General features: G+C 50.7%; 1 protein-coding gene across 7 annotated transcripts in view; it reads left to right on the forward strand.

Moving 5' to 3' along the window:
- Positions 1 to 1400: 1400 nt before the first annotated feature.
- Positions 1401 to 23635, forward strand: part of slo (calcium-activated potassium channel slo) — a 97558-nt gene continuing 75323 nt past the window's right edge. For all 7 annotated transcript variants that reach the window (XM_037226017.1, XM_037225933.1, XM_037226304.1 and 4 more), the window contains exons 1-3: positions 1401 to 2083; positions 13393 to 13454; positions 20166 to 20262. In XM_037226017.1, the coding sequence (XP_037081912.1) occupies positions 1784 to 2083; positions 13393 to 13454; positions 20166 to 20262 (459 nt within the window). In that variant the 5' untranslated portion in view covers positions 1401 to 1783. The remainder of the gene's footprint in view (positions 2084 to 13392; positions 13455 to 20165; positions 20263 to 23635) is intronic.

Below are 23635 nucleotides of genomic sequence, written 5' to 3' on the forward strand. Positions count from 1 at the left end.
TTGCTTATAACAACGAACACTTAAAAAAGGGGTCAATTTCCTTGAATATCACAAGTTAGCTGTGGACGCGGAACAATTAATTTAAATCCCATGCCGTTCATTTATGTGCTTTTCAAGGTTTTTGGACGAAAGCCTGCCACCTGAGAGCGCGTTTAGGCACCTGTGCTGTCACGTCTGCGTATCTGTGTTGTATACGCCACAGAGCACACGTGTTGTCCAAAGCATGCTGCGTCATTCACGCGTTTGTCCGCCGGCCTTGCCAGCTGCAGTTTACAACCCGTAAACTGTTGCCGCCCTCCTCTGCTGAACACGTCTAGATACTCTGAACCATGCTCTTGCATACCAACCGTGGTCGGCTGGCGTGTGCTGCCAGCTGTCCAGCGTCACCGTGATCGCCCTCCTCGAAGCTGGCCCGCCGTGCTGGCGTGGCGGGTGTGTCAGGCAGCTCCAGAACCAAGCGCGGACGTGGAAGCATGTCACCGTGCTGTTCTGGGGCGCTGTTGTCTCTGGCAGACGCAGGAGCATCGGACCGGGCGCCGATAAGATCCCGTCAAATTCTGGGACCGCTTCCGCTGACAGGCTTTACAGTTCTTCGGGATCAGTCCGTGCTATGGACTTGCATGTCACGGTCCGCTGGCCCTTTTCTGAACACCCCTGCCTTGTAATTCTGTAAGACATTTTTGTGTACCAGCTGAGGTCTGTTTTGCCAGCTGACCAAGACCATTGGCCACCGATCAAAGCTCACTGATTATTGACTTCTGAGCGCTGAAGAGAGATCAGATAATGCATACAATTTCGTAGACCACAGGAGAGCGATCAAATGACAGTGATCGCAGACCAGCGAACGCAGGGTAGCGATCTAGCCGATGATTATGAACCACGGACCATAGACCACAGACCGCGGGCCAAAAAAGCGGTTCACAAACCGCTGAACATTGTTCACAAATCACATGCAACGGAACACAGACCACGCACCAAAGACCACGGACCGCGGACCACTGACTACAAACCACGGACCACAAACCACGGACCACAGACCATGGACTGCAGACCATTGACCATTAACCACAGACCACGGACTATTGACCACTGACCACAGAACACAGACCACTCACCACTGACCACAGAACACAGACCACAGACCGAGACCACGGACCACAGACCACTGACTACAGATCACTGACTACAGACCACAGACCACAGACCACGGACCACGGACCAGAGGCGGGCGTCAGACGTGGTCGCGGTCTGGCGCCGAGCCGCCCGGGGGTGCCGGGTGGGCGGGGGCGCGGCGCCGGGGCAGAGCTGCTCGTCCTATCGACCGGCAGTCGGCCACGGCGCGGCGTGCGGGCGCCATCCCGGCGCGAGGCGAGACGGCGGCCGCCAGTCGTGAAGGGCAGCCGCCGAGGCCGCTGCGACCCGCGGTGACGGCGAGGACGGCGGTGACTGCTGGTGACGGTGCCGGGACGCGCGCGCGAGTGCAACCGGCGGTAGGCCGCTGCGGGTAGCTGACGTCAGCGGCAGTTAGTGTCATCGATAGCTAACGTCGGACATACCCGTACATGTGAGCAGCCCGGATCCAAGACGTCAGTGGTGGGGGTCGTCTATTGTTGACGGCGGACAAGGGCCGTGATCGTGAGCAGATATCCTTGACGGGATCGTTTCCGAAGCGGACGCCGTGTGGCTAGCCGTGGGTGGCACCGCTCGCGGACGGCGGCAGGAGCCGACGTGCCGCGCGCCGACCACAGCCGCCCACGGGGCCGGCCCGTCGCCCCCGCTCGCCATGGCCTACGAAGAAATCTCCGAGGAGGAGTGCCTAAAGGACCGCAAGTGGTGGTGCTTCCTGCTGTCCTCCATCGCCACATTCATAGCGGGCCTGCTGGCCGTGCTCCTGTGGCGGTTGGGCAGCTGGCTGTGCTGCAGCGGAGAGGCCCGGCCGGAGTACTCGCAGAGCGCGCGCGAGCCGCGGCCCCCCGCCCTGCCGCCTGGACAGAAGCCCCAGTTCGAGGGCAGCTTCGTGTCAGAGGCCAAGGACTGGGCCGGCGAGCTTATGTCCGGACAGACCACCACCGGCAGGATCATGGTGAGCGTGAGCGTGGTGAGCGTGGCTGCACATGCTCACCATGGAGCGTGGTGAGCGTGGTTGCACATGCTCACCATAGAGCGTGGTGAGCGTGGTTGCACATCTCACCGTGGAGCGTGGTGAGCGTGGTTGCACATCTCACCGTAAAGCGTGGTGAGCGTGGCTGCACATGCTCACCATGGAGCGTGGTGAGCGTCGTCCCACCCGTGGAGCGTGGTGAGCATGTGCAGCCATCAGCGAGAACGGGCCGCTTATCTCAGCCGTCATCTCACGGATTCGGATCAAGTCCAGGCCCGGCATTCCGACTTTTCGACGAACAGGGACCGGTTCGCGGAATATTCAGCTAATGGTCATAACTGTAAGATCATTGTCACAGTAAAGGCTGACAGCACTGCTATAGCAGCGACCAAAACCAGTTTGCTGATAGACAGCTTTTGCAAGCAGAGCTTTTTTCACCCGCCAAATGGCAGGACTGAGAACAAAAATGGACTCGAATTTCCTAACTCTTTCTCCATTTGAGCTTGTAACTGGAAGCTTGCACGCCCATTTTCGAAGTTGAGTCGTTTATGTCTTAGAGGGCTGACGAGTCTTTCAAAATCGGTTGGCATGACGGGTATCATAATATATATATATATATATATATATATATATATATATATATATATGTATATATATACATCGCCAATCTCCGTGTCCAAACCAAGCCCGGGAAAATACTTCTAAAGGCGACACTCAGCAAACCCATATACAAGAACTACTAAGCATACGCACATACACACAGGAAAAATTTCATTAAAAAGAGTCTCCTGCCTTTCGGACATATTTCAAAAACATCTTCAAGTCAAACCTCGGGACCAGTTACGTCCTATGATAGCACTGGATAGGGTCATTGCATCGCCTTGAGGACATAATAAAGACATCGTCTTAAATTATTTTCGAGATTAAACTGCCCTGCCAACGCTTTGTAACAGCACTACGCTTCCTCTGTGCAGTGGCGAAGACGTCGTTAAGACGTCGTTAAAGCAACCGCCGTACGAATCTCTACTGCTGCGAGTAAAAGAACGTTTGTGATTAGTCCAGCGGACCAGGGCTTGTAACCGAGAAGTTTATCGGTTGAGGATTGAACCAGTGCGTCGCGTGGATCATGTCATTCTTCCATTCCCAAAGCCAAGGCATATTTTTTTCCTAAACAGAGTGTTTCAAGCTCTCGTAGCATTTATACACAATTTTCTTGACAAATTCGCGTGTTACAAACCTTACAGAACACACACGCTGGAAAAAGCAAAGTGAATGAAATGCATTATTTACATAGTGGTGACCAAGGCGTCAAATGAGATCTCTCCCGCAGGGTCGGCTACATAAGTTGTGGAAGTGTAAAACAAATGGGCCGTGTCCTAATGAAACTATCCTGCATGCAATGCGGCCAAAATAACAGCTGGCCAACGATTTCCTCACTAGTGGGAAGCGTATTTGGGATTTATTCATGACTGAGATGGCATTTGACTGTCAATGCAATGGTAAAGAACGCGAACAGTGCCAGTAGTAGTCATCAGAGATTCCCCATCAGCCAAACCGTGTTTGCAAAAGATGTTCCGAATGCTCCCTCCCGGTGCAGAACGTGCATCGCTGAACCTGCTGCAGGCAGTCGATTGTCCGTTCGATCTAGCTGACGTTGATGCATTCCATCTCAAGCCTGAAGGCGGCCTTGAGCTCTTGAAGGTCCGCTGGCCTTGAAGGTCCGCTGGCTTGCCCTTGTGGACACGGCTCTTCCGGCCACCCCACAGCATTAAGTCCAGGGACGGCAAGGTCGGGCGAGTACGAAGCCACAGCACCGCGGACTTAGGATGATGTGCATGCCAGGTAATGCTCCTCCCACCAATTCGATGAAGGCCATGCCGTACGCGATGCCACCCGTCCTGCTGGCGTCACTCTTCATTTCGATCGATCCCGTGTTGTCGCCCAGGGCCACCCAGAAGGGTACCAAAGCAGTGGCAATGCAGCGCTCCGGGGTAATGTGGACAGAATTCTCGCCCTTGTGCACAAGAGGCATCCTCTGCAGAGTCGTGATTCTACGGATGCGAGATCACGGGTGGCGGCCAGTGTTTTGATTTTGAATCTCGCGTCTACGTTGTGCGAGTACATTCAATGTACTCGAATGTTCTACTAGTCAATGTCCTACATTAGCTACCGGAGCGCTACATTGCCACCGCTTTGGTACCCTTCTGGGCGGTCCTGGGCGACAACACGAGATCGATCAAAACGAAGAGTGTCTCCAGCAGGACGGGCTGATGGGAAATCTCTGATGGTTACTTCTGTTGCTGTTCGTGTTCTTTACCATTGCATTGACAGTGAAATGCCATCTCAGTCATGAATAATCCCAGATACGCTTTCCACTGCTGAGGAAATCGTTGGCCGGCTTTTAGTTTGGCCTCATTGTAGGCAGGATAGTTTCACTAAGACACAGCTCATTTGTTTTGCACTTCCACAAGTTATTTGCAAACCTGATATTGCTGTATTGTTAAACCGAGAGCTTACGGCACAATCGAGAAACCCAACTCAGTGCTCCGGGCACCCGTTGTGGCGGAAAAGAAAGGATGTCTTAGCCTGGCTACATTCACACGAATGGATATCAGAACACATACACACCGCCCTCCGCATCACCGTCCTACATTCACACGACTGGATATCAGAACACATACACACCGCCCTCCGCATCGGTGATAACATGACTTTTTTTAGAAAGCATGAGGCGTGCCAAATTGTAATGCGCTTTGACCACGAGTCTTTTTAAGGTTTTGCCCGGGTGTTCTGGTTGAGTGTATATCTGGATATATCCGGATATATCTGGGATGAGCGCCCACGCTAAGCCGTGCTGGTGCGTAAGCCCCGGCCCTCCCATCCGATCATGAGATCCCGGGTTAGTGGCGCATAACTTTTCGGCGAAAGCTTACCGCACCCTCATGCTCGGTACGGCCCACCTGCTCCTGACGTCACCTGCCCTGTGACGTCATCTGACCGTTAGTGCGGCCGCTACCGCCGGCTGTAGGTTATCCCAGTCAGGAAAACTAAACTAGACTCGAGAACTAAAGAACTAGACTACTACTAGAGATTGATAGACTAGAAACTAGATAGACCAGAGATTACAACTAGAGAACGCCTGAAGCGAGTCAAACGCACCCCGCTATGGAAGCGTGGATCGGAAAGCAGGCGCTCTTACCAACTGAGCCATCGGGGCGGGCTTTAGTACGTTTTGAGATGGGGCAGCTCATCGGCGCCTGGTTGTGCCACAGACAGATGCCGAGGTACAACGTCAACACATTTTTGCGCGACGCGTTCCAGGGCGAAGAAACATTGGGTGGTGTTTATGGATTTTTGCGGAGAGATCCGACCACGAGAACAGCTTTCAACCGTCAAGTTTTATCAATATAACCAATGCTTTCATGATACCGTTGCTTAACCACTTACCGTTGCCCACGGTATACCGAACGTTAATTTTTTAAATTGTGAACTCCCAGCTAATTAAACTGAAACACCGAGTATTTAGGGTTTTTCTTGCTTAATGCAACTTCTAACACGTATGCAAGCATTGGTGGCGCCAGTTAGTTATACGGCCACCTTAGTTATTGCCGTAGTGGTAGAGATGGCCGTACTCGTACGTAGATGGGCGCAGTTGCTGTTTTAAATATAAGAACGCCCTGCCAGTGTACACGAAAACATTTTCTTAGTTTCTTTTCTGTACTTCTCAGGTCACGCCGTTCTGCATTAAACCGTCCTTTCTGCGCTTCCGGCCACCCTTGATGGATGAAAAACAACACCTTTCCTGTATCACAACCGGTTGATTTACCAAAATTATATTTCTGCTGTGATCGCATCCCTCTGAACTTCTAACAATAAAACGGGTCAAATTGCTTGAATTGGGAAGTTCCTCGGCAACATGACAAATTCGAAATGAACGCAAAACAAAGCAAAGTTTAAATACTCGACGCAAATCAAAACGGCCAAAATTGGGGAGAAATCAGATATTGTGGTGGGTTAAGCCAACGTTTTCGGCTCAACCCACCCCCCAAACCATTTCAGAAAGGGGTGCCCCTGGTGATGTCGCTGTGGGCGATGATACTAAAAAGGCGCTGGCAGTAATATCGTGAATCATGTCTTACAACATTTACACGTTATTTCGCAAACGTCGTACCCATAGCCATGAACCCTTTTTTCTTCAAAATGCAGAGAACCCCGCCTGCCACCCACTCCATGTGGAAACCCGCGGCTTTACCCAGCCAGCAAAGTCGTCTAAATGCTTACGTCCCATGAGCCTCCCTAGGGTGCGTGCCTACTCCCACGTTTTGGGATACCGGCCTCTACCCCAAACCCCGAGGGATAGCGGCCTCTGCCCTGAACCCCGAGGGATAGCGCCCTCTTCCAAAAACCCCGAGGGATAACGGCCTCTGCCCCAAACCCCGAGGGATAACGGCCTCTGCACCAAACCCCGAGGGATAACGGCCTCTGCCCCAAACCCCGAGGGATAGCGGCCTCTGCCCCGAACCCCGAGGGATAACGGCCTCTGCCCCGAACCCCGAGGGATAGCGCCCTCTGTCCTAAACCCCGAGGGATAGCGCCCTCTGTCCCAGACCCGCTGGAATAACGATCTCTGCCTGAAACACCTTGGCAACCGAGCACATGGCTCGCTTGGGAAGCAACCGATGGACAATCTGGCGGCCTGGACCATGTTAGATGGTGATGACCTCTCAGATATTCCTTTTTATAGGTCGCATGGCCTTGGCGAACAGGTATGCGGGTCACATGTGACGTGCTATCAGCAGGGTCGTCTCGGCCGGAAAGCATTCGCGGATGTCATAAAATCACGACAACTTGGCACACGGCCACGGTGCGGAAAGCCAGTGGAAGCATGGGCGCATTTCGCGTTCATAGTAACCCTAGTGAAGTGGCATGGCAGGTGAAAAAATTAAAGTGCGTGGTGCCTCGCGAAAGAAACTCACAAATGACATGCATGTTAACGTTAGTGGTGAATGATGATGCCAAGAGAATGCGGTGACCGGAAGCGTTATGATTATGGGAGCGTTCATGACGTTCATGATTGACCTCAAATGTGCACAAGCCGAGGCGCTCCAGCTGGTTATCGTCACGTCCCTTGTTTACATTAGAGGTGCAAATCATGTGTCTTTCACAATTGGTTCAAGTCCAGGAGATTTTACTATCAAAGCACTTAAAGAAATTTGGCGATACGTTAAGTGGGCCCCAATGAAAAAAATATTAACTGGATGCATCTTTTGTGATTGCAAGTAGCTCACCTGACATAAAATGACTAAATGCACGACCTCCCAAAAGACGTCATAGTATAAGTCCTGACATGATCTAGGAAAGTTTTTATCTAAAGCGCGCGCTTAACAAATGTATCATTAGCCATGTCATGCTTCATGCTGTTTCCCTTCTACGCTCCTTTTCGGTCTCGGAGAATGCATGAACAGCGACCCCCCCCCCCCCCCCCCAGCAGCTCCTGCCCTCACTCGGAGGGTGGGGTGGGGGGGGAGGAGTATACCGCAGCCGCTGTAATCAAGTAACAGCCCCAGCTCCAGCGCGTGTTGAACGCGCGGTGGGATGCGTGCCGGCGGGGGAGCGCTCGCTGACGCCGACATATTTACACACGCGGGACTGCAAACACGCCTCTGGCGCAAGAAACACACAGCTTTTGCAACCGTGGTGGCGTGGAGCTTGTTCGGCATCGTGAGATAGGAGTTCTCGTGCTGAAAATAATTAGCCTTCGACGACGTTATCAAACCAATATTAACCCAAGAAATGACAGAAGACTTCTTGAAATCTGGACAAAACTCAACAGATACTGTCTTTCAGCGTTGGAAAACACATGAGAAACATTATTTTGGAGCTGAAATTACGTACTATCTCGTGTTTTCGGTGAGCAGCAGACAGCACAGCTAGGCGGTCAGCTCTGCCCTCTCCTCGTTCCTGCTGGTTACGGGTAACAAACATCGATCTGATGGGGCTATCCTGATGGAGCTACTCTGTGCACCTTTTGCTTCATGATACCTCATTTGCTCTCTATCATAGGTCTTTCTGAGCATTTCGCAGGAAAAACGACTCTAGTATAATCAGAATGGACTGTTTCAGTAGATATCACCGTTCATAGTTGTCATGTTCCCACATGAACAGAGGCAGAAGAAAAGCAGAAAGCCGGATTCGAGATTCGACGCGAGTTGATGCGCGTCCACACAATCACCTGATGGCCGTCCACACAATCACCTGATGGCCGTCCAGACATCACTTGATGGCCGTCCACACATCACCTGATGGCCGTCCAGACATTACCTGGTAGCCGTCCACACATCACCTGATGGCCGTCCACACACCACCTGATGGCCGTCCACACATCACCTGATGGCCGTCTACACATCACCTGATGGCCGTCCACACATCATCTGATGGCCGTCCACACATCACCTGGTGACCATCCACACAATCGCCTTCTTTGAAAACCTTTATTTGAAGTTTTGCCTTTGCTTCACAAAACTCTGTTTTGTCGTTCAGGTGTGGGACACCTGAACGCACACTTGAAGCAGTGTGCGTTCAGGTGTGCGACACCTGAAGCAGTGTGCGTTCAGGTGTGCGACACCCGAAGCAGCTTCGTCAATACAGCCAATGCTTGCTTTTTGACGTCGCTTAACCAATGCCTCCTGGTATCTTGAAAGTCGACTATTTTTGGACTAAGAACTCCCAACTAATGATGGTTTATAGATCACTCCATTGGTGGTGATTTGGCTGAGTGTGAAAACGGTGTCAGGAAGGGGTCAGCTCTTCCCTCCCCCAGCCGATGGTCTGTTTTTTATCAGGCTTATACAGAATTTATTTTCCCCCGAACTCTCGTACCGCATCAGCAGCACCAATCAGCAGCCTGTAAGCGCACGCGGGTCACGATTTCGACGACCCCACAGCTGCCCGGGGCAACCACAGGCCCGGCGATCATATGGGCCGTCGCCATGGCAACGGATCGATCCTGCCAGCTGTCGGCCGGTCGGCTGGCGAGGAGGCGCCGCGCGAGATTTGTGCCGATCTCGCCGACGCGTTTCCCCCACGGCGTCCGGATCCGGGCGGCCCGAGCCGCGCTGTCCCTGCCCCCAGCCGGCCAATGTGGCTTCGGCGCCAGACCGCGCGACAGCGATCCAGCCAGATACCTGGCGAGCAAGGTCACGACATCGTCCAGCGAGAATAGCGTAACTGGGAGACACGTGGAAAAGGCGCGACCGCAGCGTCCGAGGGAGGACCGGAGGGGGAGGGGGGGGGGGGTTTGTTGCTGCTCGTCTCATGTGACCTCTAGAGCAGCGGAGATCCCCATCTTCCTAGTGCATTTTTTTGTTTCTCCCAAAGAATCTGTTAGCCTACAGGTTCGCTTGTCCTCCAGATCTGCCGATAATTCCCAGGCGTCAGTCCTGGCAACGCCTCTGGTGTCGCGGACGCGGCGGTGCCAGGCGCCGGCGGAGCTCGCCTTGACGCAAAGTCGGGAGCGAGACGAGTTTCTCAGGCCTCACGTCTCCAAGGGCGTGAAGTTTACGTCCCGTGCATAAAGACTGTAGCCTGGTTTGTGTGGATCTTGTTTGCGTACAGACGTGCCAAACAAAGAAAACAAGGAGCGGACCGGGGGTAGAGTTTCCTGTTCAGTTTGGTGGGGAGGGGGGGGGGGGTGGCTCCAGCCCTCTCCCTTTACAACTTTAGGAGGCAATTGGGCTAAATCTGGGGAGAAACCCGTTTCTGTTGTATGTTGGGGTAGGCGTAACCATTTCCCCCTCCTCCAATTTGTTTGCGACCTTACATACCTTGAACAGTTTTTCTAAAAAATCTGCACTGTTGGCTAAAAATATTATATGCAAATGTACCACCCACGCCAGCTTTTATATAAATGAACCGCATTTTGATATCGCGTTGTCAAAGGACGCTCGTAACAAGATAGGGTGACGGCACCACCTTTTATCGTTAAATCACAGGAAATGCACTGGCCGAGGCCGTGCAATCCTGTAGATTCTACCCGAAAAATGTTGCATGAATTTTTCATTCCACATGCAGAATTAATCAAGTTCATTCATGACATTCATTCACTAGATCCATTCTAGACTTAGACCATAAGCGTAGTTTTTGCGTTCCGGGATGCAGCATTTCTGCTTTAAGGAATGCAGCATTTCTTGTTTCAGGAATGGAGGATTCTTCCATTGACATGCATAAATTTGTGATTGGTGCTCACAGCTCAATGGTTTCGCTGATTACGGCTTCCCCGTTGATATATACGCTAGCCTGCATTAAACCATTCCTATAGAAATTTCATGCCGCAAGACCCGGACCGCGGCGCGCAAAACAAACTGTGAAAAATCCCGATAGCTTTTCCGATCTGACCCAATGACCTGGCACCCGCACGAGGCCACAGGGCAGCTGCCCTGGTTTCGGAGTTCATCGGTTTCAGAATCGATTTTATGACGTAGCTCTCGCACGTGTTCGGGCTCGGTCCTATGACGTGGCGCTCGCACGGGTTCGGGATCGATCCTATGACGTGGCGCTCGCACGGGTTCGGGATCGATCCTATGACGTGGCGCTCGCACGGGTTCGGGATCGATCCTATGGCTCGCACGGGTTCGGGATCGATCCTATGGATGCCGGAATCCGCGGCGCCGTTTTTGCCGTGTCGGGGCATTCTGTCGAGCGACGCGACACGTCCCTGGAAATGGCCTGCGGACTCGTCTGAGTGCCACCCAGACCTGGCAAAGTGGCGAACCATGTTCCCGCTGGCCTTGGTTTAGGACACAGCGTGTTGTGTCAAAGACCAGCTTCGAAAAAGATGACACTGGCGGGGTCACAACGACAAACGGCGCAATAACGACCTAGAAAGCTGTGGTGGATGTAGCAGCCTTACTCCGGCTGAAAGGATAGCACTACCTTGTCACCCTTTAGATGATTTCATGCGCATGTTTAAGCATGCTATTTGTACAATTTCCATACGATATTGCGTTTTCCTGGTAAGAACCACACTTTTTAATCTTCCTAATGTCAGATTAGAGTTTGCTACGCAGCATCATTCAAGATAAACACCATTATGTAAGTTGTTCAGTACATTAGCGAGAAACATTATTCACATAGATAAGACATAGATGCAACATTATTCACATAGATAAGTATTAGCCTTATTCCTCAGAGAACAGAACAATGGAGATACATAGTTTGGTTGATGTTTCGGCAACATGCCTGTATCCGAACAAAAGCAGGTTTTGTTTTTCTTCTGCTTTTCTTCTCTTCTGCTTTTGTTTCGATAATGGTATGTTGCCGAAATATCAACCAAACTACATCTCCATTCTCCTGTTTTTTTCCGAGGAATAGGGCTAAATATATTGCTTTATCTATGTGAACAGTATCACGGATTTAAGACGGCAAAATGTCAAATTGCGCAGTCGGAATACATAAAAATATCTCGCTCAAGGTGGGTTCTTCTTCTTATTCTCTTTTGCCTCTCCTTCGCCTCTCTCTTTCACCCTCATTGACTCTCCGTATTGGTGATCGTTCTTTCCTAGCTCGCTGTTCTCTCGCCAGGCCGTTGGCAGATACACATCGGAATCATCCGTCATCCGTTGGCAGACACACATCTCAATCCTCCGTCATCCGTTGGCAGATCAACATCAGAATCAACCGTGGCACGTTGGCAGATACGCATCTGACTCATCCGTCAACCGTTGTTGTGTTTATGGAAGTTCTGATGGTCGATCATTAGTGAGACGCAGATAACATCGGCATTCGCGTGCTCAGCAAATACTCTCCTGAATGTATAAACAGGTCGAGAGTTGACATGACAGATTGGGGGGGGGGGGGATAGGCAGCCCCGACACCGAATCTTGTACAATAGGTTTGAAGAGTTTCGTCACAGTAACGTCTCGTGCATGTTTTTGTTCGTTATGTTGTGAAGAACTGCAGGCACAAATGAGCTTCCAGCATTAGGTCGCGCTGTGCATAATGCAAGATATGATGAGTAATACATTTGCATGCAATGCATTTGTCATCAATTATCATAATTTGCTTCCACGTTGAGCCCAAGTTAGACCGCTGTGACGGCAGCGAAATAGCGGCAAAATCACCTATCCAAGCTGTCAGAATTACCTGCGCCTAACGCCGTGCGTATGTAATCGACACAATACACACATCCTTGGCAATAGCGTCAATAAGTATTGCATTAATATGGTTTTGCAATACCGACAGAAAGCCCCATCGCCGGTCATTGTAGATACCTAGTTTTTCAGAATAAAAAATGTATTCTCAATGGTTTGCATGGATGGCTTTTGGGTTCAAAGTACCCGCTAATCATGGCTTGCTGCATGTATCATGGACTCGCCACTCAGGTCGTGCCGCCCGGTTCAACGGATAATTTTGCCTATGGTCTTTTGGCGGAGAAGAATGGGGAGAGCTTCGCGTGCCGCACAATGCTGCGGCACGGCTGCCCCAGGCCTGGGTTGACCCTTGTTGGCCAGTTGCCAGCCGGCTTTCCACTTCAGTCGGGCCAAACAATGTGCCCGCTCTGGAACACGTAACCAGTGCCGTTGAATTACGAGTCCAAAATCTTTCCCCTAGGCCACGGAGGCGGCAAAGATAGCTGTCGGATTTAGTAACTGTTTGCAAACTCACGGAGTCCTCACCGAAACTTGGCTTGTTGCGGTGACAAAGTGTCACCGCAGCAAATGCGGATCTGTGCTTGGACGTATGATTCGCTTTGACACATGAATCCACAGAAAACGTGCCCAATCTGTGCAGACGCTGCCACTAAACATGTCACAACAGGTAAGCCGTCCAAAATCCCAACATAAACGTTAAGGGCTGCAAAAACAATAGCGAAAAAATATGGGCAGCTAAGCTAGAAGTTTAGAAGTCAGTCACAGCAAATTAGGTGAGCACATTACGTATCGTGCATAAGCCACCACGAATTATGAGCCCTGCTAAAGATCTCGGAACCCGATCTCAGCACCCAGTCCCAGGGCCCGATCTCGGTACCTTATCGCAGGATCCGATCTCAGGACCCGATCTCAAGATCCGATCTCGGGCTCCGATACCAGGATCCCATCCTTACCGCACTCTATAGGTTTCTAGATAGATGGATCCTTGGCATCGAGTCACATGTTTGGCTCCGGGCCCACTGATCACTGAAGCAAGCTGCTGAAGTCGCGGATAAGTTACCAACAATGGCGCGAAGAGGTGCTGGTTAAGTACCCGTTCAAGCCGTTCTGACTTGCTCTTAACGACTGTCTTCTTCGTTCCAGGTGGTGTTGGTGTTTTTCCTCAGCATAGCTTCGCTGGTCATCTATTTCATTGACGCCTCCAAGTAAGTTTTTGCCCACTCATTGATGTGAACATGACCAAAGCAACGGTGTGTGTGCTTGTGTGGTCACATTGTATCTTTCGCTATTAAAGGCTTTCCACGACAGAACAACCAAAGGTCTGAAGGCTACGCCCTCATACGTTTAAAAGCTCCACAAGTATTACTAGGCTAAGGGAGACAGCCGTACAAATCCCAGGTCACACTGAGCAGCGATCACCGAGTTAAAGCCTCGGATATTTTCAAAAGGCCACGCTGCAGGCTTTGGCGGGCTATCTATGTAACTAATTAATTGAAACATGTTAGTTACTTCACTGGCCTGGCCTACTCATGGCATAAACAAACGGTCTGCCAGGTCCCCATTCTCTGTGTCGCAGCTGCCCCCCCCCCCCCTCCCGTCCTCTGTGTCGCCGCTGCCCGCCCGTCCTCTGTGTCGCCGCTGCCCTCCCGTCCTCTGTGTCGCCGCTGCCCTCCCGTCCTCTGTGTCGCCGCTGCCCTCCCGTCCTCTGTGTCGCCGCTGCCCTCCCGTCCTCTGTGTCGCTATCCCCCCCCCCCCCCCCCATCAGTCAGCTGCGGTCCGGAGCCGGCCGGGCGTCCCGCGATGGGTCGGGATAACCGGCCGCCAGCGGATCGATCACGGCAGGCAGCCCCATAAGAGGGCGGGGGACAACAGGCGGCGCCGCAGCCCTGGCTTCTTCGCTGCCCGCACAAGTGTGGGCGGCAAACAGCGTAGTATAGTGCAGCGCAGCACAGTGCAGTGCAGTGCAGTGCAGTGCAGTGCGGTGCAGTGCAGTGCAGTGCAGTGCAGTGCAGTACAGTACAGTAAAGTACAGAACAATGTAGCAATTCAGTACAGTATAGTGCAGCGTTGCGCAGCACAGTGCAGTACAGTGCAGTACAGTATAGCCCAGTACACTGCAGTACAGTGCAATGCAGTACAGTACAGTACAGTACAGTACATTGCAGTACCGTGCAGTACAGTACAGAACAGTGCAGTACAGCGCAAAACAATTTAGTGCAGTGCAGTGCAGTGCAGTATAGCCCAGTACATTGCAGTACAGTGCAATGCAGTACAGTACAGTTCAGTACAGTACATTGCAGTACCGTGCAGTACAGTACAGAACAGTGCAGTACAGCACAAAACAATTTAGTGCAGTGCAGTGCAGTGCTGTGCAGTGTCGTGCAGTGCGGTGTAATACAGTGCAGTGCAGTGCAATGTTTAACAGTGTATACAGTGCAGTGCGGTGCAAAACAGTACAATACCGTACAGTCCAGGACAGGATCTGCGTGGTTAGTGCATTGCATATCATTGTTTCACGGCGAATCACGCATCGTCACCGGATAGCATGCCGACGTGTAATAACTTCCACCTGTGAGCAACGTACCATTGCAGATGTATCATCATTGCGGGTAGCTGATCCCCACGAATGAGGCATCACCGCGTGGATAACGTTCACTGCACGGATAACGCGCCCCGGATGGCGGCGGTATCAGCGTCTTATCACGTGCTGATCATGGCGCATTTGATAGGGCAGGGGAGAGCGGCACCTGGCAGCGTGCACACCTGGGCCTTTCCCCCCCCTCGCCCCCTCCCCGTCCTGCCCACTCCCGCCAGCCAGCGGCGTCAGGACAGCAGCGATTAGGGGAGGGGTAAACGCCACCATCAAGTCCATGTTCTTCTGTGTATCGCAATATGGTTGATAGTGAGGTCACGGATAAAGAGGAAGGGACAGCGACAGTGACTAGTGTTTCTACGCGTACGGTTCGTGGTGCCGCCGTCAGTGGTGCTCCGTCAGGTGGGCTGACCCCCCCGTCCCCCTGAAGCCGAGGCTTTGCTCACTGACAGTATCTGATGTCAAGTCACCGCTTATTGACGGTGCATGTCCAGCTCCTGCCCGCTGCCGTCATATGATGTGCACTCTCGTCCACTGACGTCAAATGATGTCCAGCTCCTGCCCAGTGACGTCATATGATGTGCACCCTCGCCCACTGACGTCAACTGATGTCCAGCTCCTGCCCAGTGACGTCATATGATGTGCACTCTCGCCCACTGACGTCAACTGATGTCCAGCTCCTGCCCAGTGACGTCATATGATGTGCACCCTCGCCCACTGACGTCAACTGATGTCCAGCTCCTGCCCAGTGACGTCATATGATGTGCACTCTCGCCCACTGACGTCAACTGATGTCCAGCTCCTGCCCAGTGACGTCATATGATGTGCACTCTCGCCCACTGACGTCAAATGATGTCCAGCTCCTGCCCAGTGACGTCATATGATGTGCACTCTCGCCCAGTGACGTCAAATAATGTCCAGCTCCTGCCCAGTGACGTCATATGATGTGCACTCTCGCCCACTGACGTCAACTGATGTCCAGCTCCTGCCCACTGACGTTCCGTGTTCAGTCCCTGCCCACTAACGTCTTCTGATATAGAGCCCCACCCACGGGCGTCATCCGACGTACAGCCCCGTCCACTGACGTCATATGATGGGCAGTTCATTGCCACTGGCGTCACATGACGTCAAGTTGCTGGCCACTGACGTTTCATGTCAAGTCGCTGCCCACTGCCGTCATCTGATGTACAGCCCCGCCCATTGACGTCATCTGATGCATTACTATCGTCCACTGTCATCGAATGGACGGTGATCTAACCCACTGACATCTGGTATATAACCTCCGCCCACTGACGTCTGATGCCACAGCCCATGGCCGCTGCTGCTATCGACAAGAGGCGAATTAATTCGGCATGCGTCACTGCATTACGTAAATTACGTCTCAATACATTAGCTACATGCATTGCTGTCGTTGTTCTCGCTGCCGCCGCACGGTGGCGGTGTTTATGGGGCCGGAGCTACAGCTCTGTAGATGAGTCGGGATATAAACGAATATATAACGCTCGGGGTGGTTCCGTGCCGTATTTTGACACATTCGACAAGGCGTTTGCCTAAAACACATGTTATGCCTTTGACGATCCATTTTCTTTTGGTGGTGCAAAATTTCTCATGGTTTAAAGGATGAATGGCAAGCGTATGTATAGGAGCTAGTTAGTCGGAAGTGTATCTATTTCCACATGCGAGTCGCGGGTTCCACTAAGAACACACGGGCTAAGACCACTGCTTGCGCATTGAAACGACTGCTGTTGTCGGTACTCTTTTAGAGGTTTACCCTACAGTGCCAACCAAGTATCCTTCAAACAAACATGACGTGATATGGCATATGACAGGACATGATACATGAGACATGACATGACATGAGACATAACATGGCATGATGCATGACATGACATGAGACATGGCATGATGCATGACATGAGACATGGCATGATGCATGACATGAGACATGACATGACAGGACATGAGACATGACAGGACATGGGACATGACATGGTATGGGGCATGGCATGACATGACATGATGCATGACAGCATGAGACATGACATGATGCATGACAAAGCATGACATGAGACATGACATGTCACGATACATGATACATGGAGCATGATACATGACATGACATGAGACATGACATGTCCCATGACATGACATGATACATGGCATGACATGAGATCTAACGTGACATAAGACATGGCATGATATAGCATGAGACGTGACCCGATATGAGAGATGACATGACGTGAGACACTACATGACATGATATGAGTCATCACACGATACGTGACGTAAGACGTGACGTAAGACATGACACGACATCGTACATGATATGAGACATGACATACCAAGGCATGAGACATGACATGAACCGAGACATGACATGACGTGAAACATTGCACGACATTAAACATGACAAGACATGACATGAGACATGGCGTGACATTAGACATGACGCCATTGCACGAGTAGTAGCGTACAGCGATGACGCCAATAGACAAGTAATAGTGTACAGCGATGATGCCATTCACGGAGCACTTAATCTCCTCGCATCCATTATGAACGTTCGCTGACAACCAATCAGCGAAATGTCAATCGTTTTTCCGCGGCAGCTGCCGGCAGACAGACAGCTTCGAGCACCAGTCAGGCTGACACCACCCAGCGGCTGCCGGCAGACAGGTAGCTTCGGGCGCTGGGCAGGCAAACCGGCTGACACCACTCAGCTGAGCGTGATGCGTTTATAGAAGCGGTACAGGTCCGTTGCTAGGCTATCCCTTGTTGCTGGCGTCATGATCAACGTCCTGTAAGCTGAGTATGTCAGGTTTTTAGTTGGAGTGGTCGGGAAATAATCCCTCGTGGCATCTTGCGCGGAGAGTTTCAAGGACTAGAATTTTGCCAGTGGACGAGTTTGCATTGTTGGAAGATGCACATCAGAAGTGATGGTGTGCACGCGAGGCAACGTGGTATATTTGATGGCACGTACATCTGCCGAACTCACTCGAATTCTGTCGACTTCGTGGTTGTCAAAAGGCGTCCACATGGGCTGGGGAGCTGAGGTCCTATTAACCTGGTCCGTAGCGGAGTGCTGTGTCCTGGGTCTCCGTCTGGCCGCCGTTTAAGTAGTTTTCTGTTACCCTCTTCAGCCGGCAAGAGGGGCTAGGACGCCTAAATTACGGGATTACCTGAGGTGTGGAGTGACTAAGTTACAAGCCAATTTACCAGAGGTGTGGAATGTCTAAACTACAGATTAATTCACCAGAGATGTAGAATACTTGGTGAAATAACCTTGGCAAATTCCTATCATTAGCTGAGGAGCTCAGCTGCTTTTCATGGATGGGGAGAGACTGTGAGGCTCAGTCACTTGTAGCCGGTTTTACAAACCGAAAATGGTCTGCAGCCTGCCCGAGACAGCGGAAGGATTTTTGGCTTTACAAGTGTTTGAAACATTTGATTTTACGAAAGGGTGAGCCGAAGAACTAGTGCCACAGGTGGATAACTGTTCGGGCTATCGACCTTGTTTGCTCTGTTAGCACGTACGCAGCATTTCGGCCAGCTGACTCTCAGGACTCAACAGGACATGACGACGGCCGCAGTTTTGGCTAGCCGAAACTTTATGCTAACACACCAAACGAACGCGATAGCCCGAACAATCCTTTCATTCGAGTTCGAAGTATGGTCAATGCTAATCGTGTCATAGATAAGACAGTAATATTAGCCTTATTCCTCGGAAGAAAAAAAAACAGGAGAATGGAGTCATAAAACTGCCTCTCCAGTCTCCTGTCTTTTTTCAGGAAATAAGGCTAGTACTATTGCCTTATCTATGTGGATAATGTTCCTCCCCAATGCACTGAACAACTTATAAATCACATCATTTGGTATTTCAAATGCTGGATGTTAATCCCGGTTGTTTTATGGCTGAAAACCAGGCATTGCCACCTCTGGAAACATAATCATGACACACCACTTCAGCAACTCAACCACTGAAACCGCTCAGAAGAAATAAACAAACATCATGAAAAACAAAGGGTCGTCCACGCACGCTTTTGGCCACGTAGTCACATTAATTGCATACAGACTTCGGAGGTTGTGTTATGCGACGCATCTTCAGAGTTCATAAAATTCTGAGACATCAGTTTTCACACAACTTTTACGGTTTGTAAGCCTCTCTGCTGAAATCAATGAAAGATAAAAAGGTCTCGAGACAGCCATGAGCCACAAAACTTCCCCGTACCATCCAAAGTCCACAAAGCGCTCAAGTGGCTCCAAAATGAGCAACAACTCAAACGGAGCGATCACCGAAGCGGTCACTCGAGACCGAGAGGTCAAGGGGCGGTCACTGAAAGGTCAAGGCTGCCGAACTGTCTAAGAGAACCGAGACTGGCAAGTGAACCCAAAATTGTGACGGACGTGCCTCTTGACACAGTAGAGAAACATGCAGGCAGAATGAATCTAATGCAACCATTCACATGCGTGACGCGACATCGAGACGAGGAGAAAGGCGACACGGAACACAAAAAGTCGAGTGGTCGCAAGGAGCTGGCCCGGCCAACCGTTCAGGAATGTCGTCAGGGTCAAGCGATTAGAGGGACAGCTTGGTGATCTCGAAATTAGCAACGCTTCACGTGCTACTTCAACTAACTCTGTCGCAAGTCCAACCGCCTCAGTTCCGAGCGTTGACCCACAGCCGTCCTCCACACACACGCAACCCGATCCACATCTCGACAAGTAATGCATTTTCAAGCCTGGCGCACATTCAACGTTAGTTCCGGTGCCAGTGCTGCCAAATAAAAGTGGCAGCAATCGCCACGCAGACTACCAAAGTCCCCTGCGCAGTGAGCAACTGCCAACACAACGCCGCTATTACAACACTCTGAGAAAACCAGAAATAGTCGATGGCATACAAGCACTGACTGGCCTAACTTAGTGCCTTAGATTTAGGCCACTGCAGGCTTCAATCGGTCGAAGATCAGTCAATCCAGCCGATCATCTAACGGTCACTGAAGCCAGATTAGTAGACTAAGGAGCTCCGAGACAGTGAAGGGCGTTGAGACAGTAGAAGGGTCTCGAGACGGTCGGCTGACTGTAAGGAGCTCTGAGAGCGATCCTTGGGCTTAACTGCTAGACCGCCACACCACCATACTGACGAATGAATCCAGCGTGAATCCCAGAAACAGATCACGGGACCTGGTTCTCAAGGCTTGCACTTGAGATTTTTCCGTGCTCGGTTGTAAAACTCGGCCTTCTTTTGTCTGGAGGCGCGCAATGGGCTTGGAGGTGGGCGGCTGGTGCGGTAAGGATACTGCATATCAAGCATTGCCTCCTTTTTCAGCCAGGGGGTGGAGCAGTGCATACGGTGGAGCAGCAACCCTACGCAGCAGATCGACCTAGCCTTCAACATCTTCTTCATGGTGTACTTCTTCATTAGGGTAAGCTGGACGCGCTGCAATTGCGAGGACTCAAGGCGCCGTTCCGATCAGCTGCTGTCCGAGTAGTCAGTGCCGATATCGCCACGTTAAATCAGGCGACCACCTGCTGGCTTTAGCGTGACACGGGACGCGATAGAATCTTGGTTCCTTGTTATTCGCTATGGTCCGTGGTATTCATCTTCCACCTCAGGCGTTGATATTTGGGATGCTTGTCCTGGTCATCCCCTCGTGTTCCTTTTTCTTAGCGTTCTTTTCAAAACACACCTGGTTTATTATCGCAACACGGCCGCGCCTAGTCGTAAACTCTGTTACGTCGCGGAAGGTGGTTCGTCACCTATTGGTTGCGATCAGCTCCATGGGAAGTGTAATTTGTTTTTGCTTGTCACCTGTGCGTTTTCCATTAATATCCATCGAATGTTACGTCCACTAGCATGTTTAGGTTCGATGCCGAGACAAATGCGCTTTATCTGAGACATGGAGCTCGGTGAACTCCACATAAAGCTGTCCTTTTTATGGGACAGCGAGCTCGGTGAACTCCATGCATAGCTGTGTTCTGCATGGGACAGCGAGCTCGGTGAACTCCATGCATAGCTGTGTTCTGCATGGGACAGCGAGCTCGGTGAACTCCATGCATAGCTGTGCTCTGCATGGGACAGCGAGCTCGGTGAACTCCATGCATAGCTGTGCTCTGCATGGGACAGCGAGCTCGGTGAACTCCATGCATAGCTGTGCTCTGCATGGGACAGCGAGCTCGGTGAACTCCATGCATAGCTGTGCTCTGCATGGGACAGCGAGCTCGGTGAACTCCATGCATAGCTGTGCTCTGCATGGGAAAGCGAGCTCGGTCAATTCCATGCATAGCTGTGCTGTGCATGAGACACGGAGCTCGGTGAACTCCATGCATATCTGTGCTTTATGTGAGACATGGAGCTCGGTGAATTCAATACAAAGCTGTGGTTTGTATGGGGCAGCGAGCCCGGTCAACTCCATGCGTAGCTGTGCTCTGCATGAGACAGGGAACTCGGTGAACTTCATGTATAGCTGAACATAATTCTCGGTTTTATTAAGGTCGATAAAGGGGAGCTTTTATGAGAGTAAGTGATATTTTTTTTGCGCATGTTCACTTTGAAAATTTGTAAATGTAATGGAGATAAGTCGGACAAAGCTGAATTGTGTTTCATCTTTCCACGTGAAAACATTATGTAAATAAAATGCCAGGAAACATAGAAATGCGATGTCAAAAATACACAACCGCCGTGCTGCACAGAATTACAGAGCGTCATGCCCGAACTTAGCCGCGATATGTTACTTGGCTTCCTTTCTCTTAAACAGGTCATAAGTTGCGGGGGAGGATACAAGGTGAATAAGTTATTTATTTGCTAAGTCCAACGACGTCCAGATATAAATCTGGACAAAGCGCAAAGCTCAGCTTTGTTCATGTTCATGAAAAACAATGTTTGTTTTGCATTCCCACGTCCATGGCCAGCAGCCAAAAAAGCAAGCAAAGTTTACTCTACTTGCGACTACAACCGGATAAAGGTACAATGCTTGTTCCCTCGTTCAATTTACGTCACGTTGCAGGGAAAATGGTTTCTAGATTCAGATGACAAACATAAATTTGACGAAACATCTGTATTGCAGCCCGTTCCACTGGTCCATCCGCTATCTTGTCGGGAACTCTTACGCTGTGAGAATTGAGAAAGTCTTGGTTCATCACTGCCAAGGTCTTGGAGCTCTTTTTGTACGGGCGAAGAAAATGCATGGAGTTCAGGGGCACAAATTACTCTAGATTTGTTGTGACAAGGCGAATGAATGATTATTTACTGAGTCAACAAGTTTGGTAATAAAGATGTCATGCCCGTCTCAGAAAAAGATAACGAAGTTTTGACAGGCTGAGTACATAAAAATGCATTGGACCTGCCGGAGAACTATTTGTTTTGAGTTGAGCTGTTATAAAGCTTGAGGAACTTCTGGTCCACTTTTAAGCCTTGGATTTTGTTAGGCATTTGCTTTTCACACCGTGCGAAATCGGCAATGTTTTGAGCGTCGCAAGATGTTGGCTCCAAAAATCTGCAGATTTTTCTGCAGTTTTTCAGAATTACTTGTAGGTTTCTGACTCTAGTGTAAGCTTGATGGGAGGTGGGTGCACACTAAAAGCTCTCGCAAGCATGGCACTTTGGTTCCTCATTAGTTGGTGCCAAATGCAAAGGCAGGAGTGGGAATATGTCACTCATTCGCAATTAGATGGAATTAAAGACTGCGTTTTATGTTACAATGACAATGCTACACCTGTAGCATTCATGGATCATAAAGCTTGAAAAAAATCGGCGGAATGTCGAATTCCTGTATTTATGCTACCACGGTTTGATGCAAGCAATCTACTCCAAAAATTTAGACACGCGCATTGAAGGTAAACTGCCACGTGCTTAACCGGTGACTGGTCTCGCGGGCGTAAATCATAATCATTGCAGCAGTAAATTTCAAAATAGTAGCAAGCAGCTGTCAGAACAATCGGCTGCCATTCGCTATTTGGTGGCTGTCACAAAATCCCGAGACGGGTACAGCCGCTGCATCAGCGGCCCGTGGCACGAGACGCGTGCAGTGATTTAACACGTTCTGAGTGTCATTCCTGCGGTCTGCCCAGACGCTGCAATGACGGCTGGCGGAGCCAAGACACGTGACGTGGGCGGCAGGGGGGGGGGGGGTTCTGTCCGGCCGCGGAGTGGGCGGGGGGGGGGGGGGAATCGCAGGAACAGTCTGACCGCGGGCTGGCGGCTCTGGCTGCCAAGATCTGTATCTGTGATCGGCGATTGATTATTGCCGCAAGTCCTCACTCTACGAGGGCTTAAGAGAAGTTATGGTCATCTCAGTGACGTGAAGGTCACACGTAGCACGTGTCTTACAAGTTCGGAAGAGCTTTCTGACTATGCTCTCGCAAGTGGTGTGATTCGTTTAGTTCCTGACACGTCCATGGTGGTCGTTGCAAGAACTGCCCTTCCATAGCCTTTTTAGGGATAGATTACGAACGATTGTGAGCATGGCCTAAATTTTTGTAGCTGAGGCTATGTCACGCTTATACATTTGGTGAGTGTTTCAAACTTCTTAACTCGACCATGTACGACATATTATCTCTTTTTTCGAGATGATTTCGGCAAGATGTTGCTCAAAGAGACAAATTATGTTTATTTATCACAAAAAATATACTCCAAAGAGGCATATCTATTGGCTGCTTGTTTACCTGGTTTGCTCTATGGTACATTGCTGTTATTCTGGTGACTTTTTACCAGCTCAGGTAATCTAAGTTGAAGTTAGGTCAAACTTTGACCTGTCAGGCTGACCAAATTTGGCCCTGTGAGCATAACACCATTTCAAC

The sequence above is a fragment of the Pollicipes pollicipes genome, unplaced genomic scaffold (assembly GCF_011947565.3).
Source record: "Pollicipes pollicipes isolate AB1234 unplaced genomic scaffold, Ppol_2.1 Scaffold_1600;HRSCAF=1878_pilon_pilon_pilon, whole genome shotgun sequence".
Lineage (NCBI taxonomy): Eukaryota > Metazoa > Arthropoda > Thecostraca > Pollicipedomorpha > Pollicipedidae > Pollicipes > Pollicipes pollicipes.